The 12523-nt window shown below is 43.9% G+C and overlaps 1 protein-coding gene and 1 pseudogene across 1 annotated transcript; both read right to left on the minus strand.

Moving 5' to 3' along the window:
• Positions 1–1432: 1432 nt before the first annotated feature.
• On the minus strand, positions 1433–6657 carry ETFBKMT (electron transfer flavoprotein subunit beta lysine methyltransferase). The gene is made up of 3 exons (XM_070410477.1): positions 6323–6657; positions 3607–3737; positions 1433–2187 (listed from the first exon to the last, which is right to left on the minus strand). Exons 1-3 carry the CDS (start codon positions 6646–6648, stop codon positions 1844–1846), a joined length of 801 nt encoding a protein of 266 aa, XP_070266578.1. The 5' UTR covers positions 6649–6657; the 3' UTR covers positions 1433–1843.
• A 2490-nt stretch (positions 6658–9147) lies between these two features.
• On the minus strand, positions 9148–12228 carry LOC139007241 (BET1 homolog pseudogene; annotated as a pseudogene).
• Positions 12229–12523: the final 295 nt, after the last annotated feature.

Raw genomic sequence — 12523 nt, forward strand, 5'->3', positions numbered from 1 at the left:
CTGGAGGTAGAAACAGATTCTACTGGTTAAGGGTCCAGTCCTACAAGACTGCCCGCCTTCTGTCCCTGCCCACCCAACACACTTCAGACACCAGTTGCAAGTCCAGGTTGTTACTTGTGCGTCTGATCAATTGACTACAAATTGGAGGTACCAAGGATTCCTTCCTTGAGTTAGATTAGTTTCCTAGAAGGACTCACAGAACTCAGGAAAACCTGTTTACTCACTAAATTACCAGTTTGTTATAAAGAATATTAAAGGATAAAAATCAACATCCTGATGAAGAGATACACAGAGAGGTCACAAAAAAGGAGCCTTTTATCCTCACAGAGCTAGGGCCCAGAGCGGTGGCAGGTGGAAGGCTTCTGGAAGCTCTCCACACCCCCTCCTTGTGGGTTTTTATGGAGGCCTCATTATGTAGGCAGGGTTGATTGATTCAACTGGTTGTCCCTCTCACCTCCCCAGAAAATAGGGGTGGGACTGAAAATTCCAACCTTGTATTCACGGTTGGTTCGGGACAACCAGCCCCCATTCTTAGGTGCTTTGCAAAAGTCACCTTAATTAACATCACATGAATAACAAGACACCTTTTCACCTTTATGGCTCTGGGTTCAGGAACTGAGAACAAGAGACCGCATTTATAATAAAAGATGCTTATTGTTTAGGAAATTCCAAAAGTTTAGAGTACTATGAGCCAGGAATTATGGATGCAGACCAAATACATTGGACAAATATTTTATGGTCACATCCTTGAGAATAATGAGCCCTGCATTCTTAGCTCTAGGATTGGTCCAGGACGGTTCTCAGCCAGATGTCAGCCGTCTGGATGCTGGATGCCAGGGCGTCTGGAGGATGGGCATCCTGAATCCTTAGGGAGTAGTCTGAGGGTTATCCAAAGGTAAATAAATGTCCAGGCATTGATATAGGATGGGAAAATTCAAAAGTTTAAGTTCCTAAGCTAGTTAAGACAAGAAAAAGAATTGTTTCCTTATGCCTCACCTTCATACTGTTAAAAGTGACTATTTTATATTTTCCCTATCTTCATTCTTTTTTTTTAAATCACTTAACAATTTTTTCCCAAATTTTATTTATTGGATATTTTTCTACTGTTTTTTTTTTAGAGAGAGTGGAAGGGGCAGGGAGAGACAGAGCAAGAGAAGCAATGCATCGATTGGTTGCCCTTGAATGGAATTGAACCCAGGACCGATGCTCTATCCACTGAGCCAGACTGGCAAGGGCCCTATCTTCATTCTTTTCCTCAATAAATACATACATCTTTTTTGCATAGTGGTATTCTATACACATTCTCCTTCACATTGTTCCTCTCTTATATCATAGTTTGTTTTTTTTAATACGTAAGATTCTATACACCTGGGATGTGTAGTGGTGGCATAACCAATTTCTAACTAACCTTAGTAAGCCATAAAGAGGCATATGGTGTCAGTACAGAGTATGTTGGAAATTCTAAAATCTTTATTTTTATCCCTGGTTGTCCATTAAGACCCTATTATGTACTAAATACTATAGTCTTCTATGTTCTATATTTTTGTTTGTTTACTTCAACACATCACATAGTTGTCCTCAACTACAGAAACCGACTCAGCTATAATATCTAATTCTCTCCCCAATTTACTTATTGCTACCACTTACTGCCTTCTATAATTATATTCCGATAGCAATAAAACTAGAAAAAATTACAGATAAAGAATTGTTTATTTGGCATAATGCAGAACTAGTTACATGACAAAAGTCTAAATCTTCATATTTTGGAAATAAGATTTGCCATTTCACAGGAACTGCATTCTTCAAACATAGGTATATCCATACTTGGAAGCATTTTGACAATTCAAGGCTGGAAATCCCACACGGCGCTTGTTGTCAGTCCATTGTTTTCCTGCCTAGTAGGTTCTGGAAGTGAATATTCTACCACTTTGTGCAGCTGATGCTGAATGCTGTGTCCTCTGAACTGGGGCCGGCCTGGGTCACCAATCAGTACTCGAGTTTTGTGAGTCCAAAAGCAATCCTTCAGCCACCGATGAAGACTATCTGCAAGGTCTTCATCATAAAACATATCTCCAAGCACAATAAGGTCCCACTTATCTTGTTCCAAATCCAAAATGTTTTTGGTTAAAATGGGAAAAGGTTTCAGTTGGTTCAATTCACAATTTAGTGTGATAGCCATTCCTGCAACTTTAAAAAAGGACATGATGAATTGGTATATACTAGTACTAGACTGTTTGAATTCCCTATTGATTAATTTAGTTTATAATATCTCTTAACAATGTTTTCTCCCTTTAAAAAGATTATTTTAAAACATATTTTTAGCCCTAGCCGTCTTGGCTCAGTGGATAGAGCGTCAGCCTGCGGATTGAAGGGTCCTGGGTTTGATTCCGGCCAAGGGCACATGCCTGGATTGCGGGCTTGATCCCCAGGGGCGTGCAGGAGCCAGCCGATCAATGATTCTTTCTAGTCATTGATGTTTCTATCTCTCTCTCCTTCTCCCTTCCTCTCTGAAATCAATAAAGAAATATATTTAAAAAACAAAAACAAAAACATATTTTTATTGATTTTTTTTAGAAAGAGAGGAAGGGAAAAGGAGAGAGAAAGAGAAACATTGATGTAAGAGTGAAACATCGATTGGCTGCCTCCTGCATGCCCCCACCAGGGATTGAGCCCGAAACCCAGGCATGTGCCCTGACCAAGAATCAAACCAGCAACCTTTTGGTACACAGGATGACCCAACCAACTGAGCTACACTGGCCAGGGCAAAGTTGTGTGTATTAATTGATTTTAGAGAGAGGAAAGGAGGGGGAGAGAGAGAGAGAGAGAGAGAGAGAGAGAGAGAGAGGCATCTATCAGTTGTCTCCTGCATGCGCCCTGACCAGGGATTGAACCTATGTAGGTGCACTGACTGAGAATCAAACAGGCCACCCTTCAGTGTACAGGACGATACTCCAACCAACTGAGCCACACCGGCCAGGTTTCCTTTTTTTGTTGAAAGATGTTTTTAGGTAAGAAAGCCTAAAGTTAATGCCAATGTAAGCTATTTATTGTGATTTTCAAATATATGACTGGATATCCTGAATATAAAACAAACAAAAACACACCTGGAAATGTTGGAGTTTTAAGGAACATTTGTTGATCAAAGTCTGGTTATTGGGAGACAGGAAACAAGCCTTGGGCTTGAGCAAGATGGCAAGTTAAAACTGAGCCCCCGTATAAAATAAGGGTCCTCAAGGACTAGATCAGGGGTCCTCAAACTACGGCCCGCGGGCCACATGCAAATACAAATATCGTATTTGTTCCCGTTTTGTTTTTTTACTTCAAAATAAGATATGTGCAGTGTGCATAGGAATTTGTTCATAGTTTTTTTTTTAAACTATAGTCCGGCCCTCCAACGGTCCGAGGGACAGTGAACTGGCCTCCTGTTTAAAAAGTCTGAGGACCCCTGGACTAGACCCTCAGTGAAAGGGAAGACTAGAAGAAAATCAGATAAAATTAAAACTTATCTGTCTGGTATAGTCTATCATATTGAGGCATCATAGATATTTATCCTGGAAGGGAAAAAACAGGATGAGCTTCACAGATTTTTAAATATGAAATCCTTACTAGGGTCTATGTCATTGGCCAAGATCCTCGATGCCCCACTCATCTTAGCAGCAATAGCCGTAGCTCCGCATCCACTCCCAAGATCTAACACAGATTTTCCTCTGACAACATCAGGATTATCCAAAAGATACCTAAGTTAGAAAAAATGGGGAAAGCATGGGAGAAATTCAGTAGAGCTGTTCAAAAAGAAAGTAATTTCTTTGGGTTCAATGAACAAAGAAATAATAGAACTTAGCAGAAGAATTTGGTCTGATCTTGGCAAGTTTGGCCTGACCAGAGTGAGACAAAATGTCAATCTTAAGAGCTGGACAAAGGTGGCAGAGAGAGGACCTAGTCATTTGATTACTCTTCAGCATGTGTGAAGAACAGTACCACACATTTACTAATCAGGCGCTTCAAGTCAACTGTTTAAAAGTTTTGAGCACTTACTGTGACCCAGAAATGATCAAGAACTAAAAATCCAGACAAAATACGACTATAATCAGGACTCAGTACACTAGAGCCAAAATCCAACACCTTTTGATTGTTCATCAGAGTGGTTTTACATTGCTTGAATTGTCTTATAATGACCATCAAAGTCCAGTTCAACCAAAGAATTTGGACCAGGGCTAAGTAGTTACCAAACAATTGAAGATGAGTGGGAAACACTGACATAATGAATTTCAACAGACACTTGATCTTAGTGTTAGAATAATGAAGAATAGCGGGGACTATGGCAAAGTAGAGGTGTGCATGCCATGTCTAAAGGGACAGCTGCTACCCATCTTCAGCTAATTGTTGCCACACAGAAATCCCATGTTATCAGAGATGATTCCTGTTTTTCAAATCAATGCATATTTTTACATGAAATCTCTCAGGTTTTAAATGTTAGCAACTGATTTTTAAAAAGAAGTGTGTTGAGAAGCCAGAGCTGGTGTATTGAATTAAGAATATGCAGAGTATGGCCCGGTGAATGAAGAGACCCAAGCCATCCACAGCAGAGCAGCAGGTGGCTGGCTCCCTCTGCATGGCAGCTTCCACTTTGGGGAGGTGAAAACAGGGGGTCATTTTGACTGAAGGTGGTTTCAATACACCCACAAAGGAAATAGAATCACAAGATTTATTGCTTCCAGATCCCAGAAGCAAGGAGGTACAATGAGCTGCGGGGAGGGCAGTCTTCTGTTCCAGGTCACAGTGGAGATAGAGAGGGAGATGCACAGGTGAATTGGGCAGAGGTCACTAACTTTTCCAGGACTTAACTCTAAGTGGTTATTCTAAAAGGTAACCTGGGAAAAGCAAATTGGGAACTTACAGCAGGTATCCTAAACTCAGATCCTTTAAAAATGCCCAGATTCAGTGTCAGCAGGGTTATCACACTGTAAAACGCCTAGGCAGCAACTCTCTTCTCATCACAATAAGTAAAAGCGAAACAGAATACATCTGTGGGTCACCAGTTTGTGTTCTGTTCACACAGCCTCTTAAGGATTTCACTGTATATTTGGAGTTGATAAACAATAACTTTAATAGAAAACAGTCACTTATAATGCCAGTACTTTTTAAATATGATGTGAGGAGTAAAGCTTGGCAATTTGGCAACACAACAGTCAGAAAATTGAAATTGTTTGATGCCACCTGGAAAGCTTTCCAGTCCTCAGTTTTCTCCCAAAAGCTCTATGTTTGCATTTTGCTTTTCACTTAAAACTATATATAGCATTAACTCTGTTTGGCCATACCATTCATGTGAAAGAGAAGTCCTTAGCCTTTTTGTTTTCCAGCCCTGTAACCTCAAGGCATAAACAGATGAAATCATTTACCAATCCAAGAGCAAAGACTAGATTGAAAGCTGAAAGTTCTAGTCTTTGTTTCAGCGGCTGTGTTTTAATAAAAAGCATAGTGTGAATGTGAGAAAATTTCCTAAAGAAGAGCTCTGCAGTGTGGAGAGGTGGAAGGAGGGGCCTTACAATGCAGATTCAAGTCTTGAGTTCACCTGAGATGTCAATAAACCACTAGCGAAGAGGGAGGCCTTGAGCAGCCCTTTCACAGTCTCCTTTCCTTACAGTGGTTCTCAACCTTCTGGCCCTTTAAATACAGTTCCTCATGTTGTGACCCAACCATAAAATTATTTCCGTTGCTACTTCATAACTGTAATGTTGCTACTGTTATGAATCGTAATGTAAATATCTGATATGCAGGATGGTCTTAGGCGACGCCTATGAAAGGGTCGTTCGACCGCCAAAGGGGTCTCGACCCACAGGTTGAGAACTGCTTAGGACACTGAGAAGAGGCAATGATGGAGAGGTGTGAGGCCTCAGGGGCAACACTGACAGGATTAGGTTGGGAGAGCTGAAGGACTGGGGCCTTAGGTTCTATCTGGGACCCCTGCACTGGCCATACATTATGAACCATGAACCTGAGAACAGTGTAAGGTCTGGATATTTATAGCTACCTCTGGTCTTGATGGCTGACCCTAGGACTTCTCTTGGGAAAAGGACTGTATTTGGGGAAATACCTTGATAAGCTTGGAGTAGAAGGTAAAACTATGTAACAAAGCAACCAAAAAAAAAAAAAAAAAAAAAAGCTTAACCTGCTCAAAATTAAGAAAAGAAGAATGTGGGTTTTTCTGTGTGGGTGGCGGGGGTGGGGGGTTGGGGAGGTGGGGGAGAGCAGAATTGAAAGGGCTGAAAAGAGAAAGGACTGTTGCAAACTTAAAAGGTTCCCATTTCAGTTAGGGCAGTACCTAGACAGGGCTTGGCCTCCTGGCCAGTAGATCGCCCAGTAAGGATCGCTGTGGGGCCACAGGTCAGCTCTTTCCCACCAAAACTTGCATCTGGGGGTCAAAAGCCGCAACTGGATCTCAGGGGTGAGGCTGCCACTGCTGGTGACTTCAGTGTTCTCCTCCAAGAAGGCCTTCATCTCAGGGTCCAGAAAGCTCCCATTCCCTCTCCAGGGACAGTGGCCCCAGGGAAACAAGGAGAGACCGCTGCTCCTCACGGCCTTCCGAAAGACACCACAGTGGTTCCCTGGAAACAGTGCCAGTGTCCTCCAACCTGGGCTCAAAGCCATCCGTCCTTTTCCAAGCCGCAGGCTCTGTCACCGCCGCTGGTAAGAGCTGCTCCTCAGGGGCAAAGTATAAGGATCTGGCTGCCAACTTGATCCCAACTGGAATCTCTAGATTTCTAAAAACAGAAATAATACTGAAAATTCCAAGGCTCACCAACACTTTCTTATCCTATCTAATAATAGACAAACATGGTAATTGACCATACCTTCGCTATGCCTCCCATTGGCTAATCAGCACGATATGCAAATTAACCCAACCAAGATGGTGGCCGGCAGCCATGCAGCTGAAACGAGCAGGAGGCTTGCTTGCTCCAGAGATGGAGGAAGCCAAGGTTCCCCACCTGCAGCGGCCCAGCTCTGAGCTCCGAAAGCAACAAAGTTTCAATTATAGAAGCTAAACAAACCCCAGATACCTGCTTTCAGCAGGCCGTGGCCACAGAGCTGGAATGAGCAGGAGCGGCTCTCAGCTCCAGTGATGGCAACAAAGTTTCAATTATAGAAGCTTAACAAAACCCAGAATAATAATAAAAAAAAGAACAAAACCCAGAATAAAAAAAAAAAAAGAAAAAAAGGAGAGGCTGGGAGCTTCAGTCGCCGGCCAGCCTGAAAACGGCCCTCACCCAGACTGGCCAGGCACCCCAGTGGGGACCCCCACCCTAAAGGGGGTGTGGTCAACCTGAAAACAGCCATGAGCCCATCATCCAGGCTGGCCAGGCACCCCAGTGGGGACCCCCACCCTGAAGGGGATGTGACCAGCTGCAAACAGCCATCAGCCCCTCACCCAGGCTGGCCAGGCACCCAAGCGGGACCCCCACCCTGATCCGGATCACACTTCAGGGCAAACCAGCCGGCCCCTACCCGTGCACCGGGCCTCTGTCCTATATAGTAAAAGGGTAATATGCAAACTGACCCTAACATCAGAACGACTGGGAATGACTGGTCACTATGACACACACTGACCACCAGAGGGCAGACGCTCAATGCAGGAGCTGCCCCCTGGTGGTCAGTGCGCTCCCACAGTGGGAGCTCTGCTCAGCCACAAGCCAGGCTGATGGCTGCCAGTGCAGCGGTGGTGGTAGGAGCCTCTCCTGCCTCAGCAGCGCTAAGGATGTCCAACTGCAGCTTAGGCCTGCTCCCCGGTGGCAAGTGGACATCCCCCGAGGGCTCCCAGGCTGCCAGAGGGATGTCTGACTGCCAGCTTAGGCCCAATCCCCTGGGGAGCGGGCCTAAGCCAGCAGGTGGTCATCCCCCAAGGGGTCCCAGACTACAAGAGGGCACAGGCCAGGCTGAGGGACCCCCCCCCCCCACCCAGTGCACAAATTTTTGTGCACTAGGCCTCTAGATATATAATAAAATATTACCAGTGTAGGCTCTGTAAGCTCTGTAGCAGATGATCCACAAGTACGAGTTCATTTTATTTTTTTAATGTACTGATTTTTAGAGAGAGAGAGGAAGGGAGAGAGAGCAAGAGAGAAACACTGATTTGTTCCACTTATTTATGCATTCATTGGTTGATTCTTATATGCTCTGACTAGGGATTGAACCTGCAACCTTGGCATATCGGGCAACACTCTAACCCAATGGGCAGTACAAGTTCATTTTAGATTAAAGTATTGGTACATCAATTTAGGAAAATCCAATCTTTTAAAAGCATGCGTTTTTACAACGGAATCCTTTTAGAAATTTCAAATGACAAATGTACAAGGATTTGATTTTGAGAGAAATCTTCAGGAACAATGCCTGTTACATAAAATAAGGTATACCTTTACAGTTTTTTCATATATAACCTAGCCAGTTTGGCTCAGTGGACAGAGTATCAGCCTGCAGACCGAAGGGTCCTGGGTTCAATTCCAGGCAAGGGCACGTACCTTGGTTGCAGGCTCCCCCCTGGCCTAGGCCCTGGTCGGGGCTCATGCAGGAGGCAACCAATCCATGTGTTTCTATCACATTGATATTTCTTTCTGTCTTTCCCTCTCTCTTCCACTCTCTCTAAAAATCAATGGAAAAATATCCTTGAGTGAGGATTTAAAAATAATAAATAAATAATAAATAAAGTGTAATTAAAAAAAAAAAAAGCCTAGCTGGTTTGGGTCAGTGGATAGAGTGTCAGCCTGTGGACTGAAGGGTCCCTGGTTCAATTCAGGTCAACCCTTGTCTGGGTTACAGGCTCGATCCCCAGTAGGGGGGCGGTATGCAGAAGGCAGCCAGTCAGTGATTCTCTTTCACCATTGATATCTGTCTCTCTCTCTCTCCCTTCCTCTCTGAAATCAATAAAAAAATTTAAAAAAATAATAAAGTTCTTTCATATATTTAGTCACCTTTAAGCAGGCACTGTGCTTGGCAACTCTGAACAAAATAAAAGTCTAAGAAGGTAGCATTTTAGTTGGGATAAGCCTAATTAACAGGCAAACACAGTCTTGCCTTTATGAAGTCTAGCCAAGAGTTATGGAGAGCTAATGAAGCATAATTTTCTGTAGGCAGAAGTGTACAAATTATACTTACCACACTCTATTTCAATAATGATTGTCATAGCATAAAACATCTATGTGAACAGATTCAGGTCTTTTTCCTTAAAAAAAAACAACACAAAAATAAAAACATTAAGGATTTCATTGTAATAAAAGAATATCAACTCCCAAATCTCTTTCTATACATGTGTGATGATTCATCGTTACCAAGCCTGGGTTGAAAAGACTTGTTCCTGCCATAACCGGTTTGGCTCAGTGGATAGAGCGTCGGCCTGCAGACTGGAGGGTCCCAGGTTCGATTCCGGTCAAAGGGCATGTACTTTGGTTGCGGGCACATCCCCAGTGGGAGGTGTGCAGGAGGCGGCTGATCGATGTTTCTCTCTCATCGATGTTTCTAACTCTCTATCTCTCTCCCTTCCTCTCTGTAAAAAATCAATAAAATATGTATTTAAAAAAAAAAAAAAAGACAAGACTTGTTCCAAAAGAAAACCACCTTGAAAAGAAAAAGTAGGAATGAGAAAGAGCAGTTTTATTTTTTTTTCAACTTATTTCATTAAAAATTTATTTTTAGCGCTCATAAATGAGTAAATTCCAAAATAGCAATACAGAGTATTTAAGAACATTTTAATATTTCTACTCAACATTTTACCTTTGTTTTGCTTTCTATAAACAAATATACTGTATTAAGACAACAATACTCTTACCCCTAAGTTCAGTGCTAAGTGCTTTCAATGATCTATTTTGAGCACATAATAATGCAGAGACAAATTTCTTCAACATGTTATTTCCAGTCAGAGCTCAGCAATTACTTTAGCTTCACATTATTCTGTCACAAATGATAACCAAATGGCCTAAGTAGCAAAAATCATAAAGCTATTTTAAGCCAAGCCAGTGGTATGTATAAAGTTAATATAAAATAACAAGTATACTGGTTCACATTTGTTTTGCACCTACTAGAAATATGCCAAAATAATAAGATATATTAAAGAATGAGGTCCTTGGGCAAAGGGGGAAGAGGAGTCATATAATCAAAAATTATTAGAAAAACATCGTAGGTAAAAAGAAATCTGCCTACAATGTAACCAAATCAAGGAGGAAACAGGAGTACATCGTTAGTGTTGATGTCATTCAGGAAAATACGCTTACCATTCCACCACAAACCTGTTCACTGCAAGAGCTCAGAACCAGGCTCTCCACTCTATTATTCTCCCACTAATTTTCTTTACATGGAACATAACCTACATTTATGATAAAAGAACACTATACTGCTACTTAATCTGATAGCAAACAATAGAAAAACAATGAAATGGTTAGGGCTGGACTGACTTTTGGCTATCTCAATACCCCTAAAAACGGGCAAAATGAGTCATTAAGAAACAGCATTCAAAGAGCACTGTATTATGTAATGTGATTTATAAAACAGGTAAAATTCTGTAACTGTCGATGGAAAAAGCCTCATTTGAAAATGAGGAATGTTTTGATGCTGATTTTTTACCAAAATGGTACCCCAAGCCACATAAGTTGGAACAAATTGCAAACTCACACTTACTTGCATCACCTCAGTTTAATAATCCAATATATGACAAAAAAGACAAACAATGAAAACAGCATCATATAGCACATCAGCTTTGTTTGGCTCCCTTTGGATAATATCTTCAGTTTTCCCATAGTTCTACCTAGAAATCCAGTTGTGGAATCAAATTGTGACTCCATTTCAGCTAATAATTTATTTTGACTTTTAACTTCATGGCCTATCTCAATGGAAAGATCTTTCACAGCCTTTACTTTGCGCCTCAGGCTTTCGGTGTGTCTGTCATTTTCTTCTTCACAGGCACTATATCCACTATTAGCATAGCCATAGTTCCCATAGCTGCCAGAAGGTACACCTTCGCCCAGGCCTGTGTGCGTCATCCCGGCAGAAGTTAGAGGGAAAAGGCAGGCAGGGGTGAGGCAGCAAGGGCCAGGGGTCGCAGGACCTCGGACCTCGTCTTCAGGACCAGGGTCCAGCGAATCACCAACTTCTTCCCCTGCAGCGCCACGACAGAAACAGCAGTTTTAAACACAAATTACACACGTAGTTGTTTGGGACCTCTGCTCTGTTCTGCAAACATGGTTTAAATAGTCTTATATTCACCAAAGTCAGCGCTTTTCAACTGGCCCACCTCAAGAATGTTTAAAGCATCAATACCTGACCTCTTTTCCTTGGATTGTCAAATTTAAAAAATGAAAACAGCCAACACAAAATAGCCGTCTGGTGTGAATGAATCAAAATTATACCTATTTTTTGGTCAGATGGGCAAAATATGTATTGTTTTGTTGTGCCTAAGTCTTCTAGTAATGAGCTTATATGTGCCAGGAGATGAAAAAGGCCGAAAGTCGCCGACCTAAGTATTTAGAGCAGGTCCGCAACTCAAATGCCTTCCAGGAGCCTGGCTGGCGCTGAACGCGGGGTGTAGGCGGAGGGTGGGGGGACGGAAGGGCTGTGCCAAGTGGAGACGGCTTCCCAACACTGGCCCACAGAGGGCAGCCAAGTGCTGCCAGGCAGCAAGGCTCGCCAGCTCTTCCCGTTCCTCAAAATAATCCAGACACTCACGCACAAGCTCCCACTTTTAAACGTTTGCGATTAATCAGGATATCAAACCACCAGGCAGGACGAAATGCCTGCGAACGGAGGCTGGACTTCTTAGGGGGGGAGTCAGAACTGAAGCTATCTGGAAGTCGATATCTGGGGAGTCGCTCGCGGCCTGAGGCCCCATTGGGCTAATCCTGTTCGGAGGGACTGGGTTGGCCCTGGAACGGCACCAGCCCAAGGTTTAGGGAGAGCAAATGAGCGAGGGTTTGGGGGTGGACACCTGCCCCTCCCAGCCCAGCACCGATCGGTTATGAGTATGTGCTTATGGGGACGACACTGACAGCACGTGCACTAAGTGGTCGGGGAATGCGACCCTTCACCAGGGTCCGTTCCCAAGTGTCGGTGACCACGTGTGACCCCCCAGGAGGACCGCGCAGTCCTCCCGTCCGTTTACCTGGCTTGGCTCACGCGCCCCAGGAAGCTAGCGCGCAGGGCGCGTCTGCCATTCGCCACTCGCCACTCGCCGTGCGCGTCTCTTCCTGCACTTTTCCCCGCTGCGCGCAGGCCCCGCCGCCCGAGCCGAGGCTGGAGAAGCGCGGGCCGCGTCGCCGCAACCCCGGCGGCGGTGACCCCGGTGCGGGCACCGCCCTCCTTCCCAGCCCCGCTTCCGCTCACCGGCCCTGCGCTTCTTAAAGGGGCAGGAGGGGCGAAACCAGAGGGCACCCGGACCTCGCGTTGGAAGTCAGGGATCGCCAAGTTCTGATTTCCAAGGTATTCGTTAGGAAGCCCTTTAGGGTGCTTTGTGCCAATCGCACTTCTAGGCGCCGGACAGAGTGGC

Source organism: Myotis yumanensis, unplaced genomic scaffold (assembly GCF_028538775.1).
Source record: "Myotis yumanensis isolate MYYU_CA2020_CCGP unplaced genomic scaffold, mMyoYum1.0.hap1 SCAF_3, whole genome shotgun sequence".
Taxonomy (NCBI): Eukaryota; Metazoa; Chordata; class Mammalia; order Chiroptera; family Vespertilionidae; genus Myotis; species Myotis yumanensis.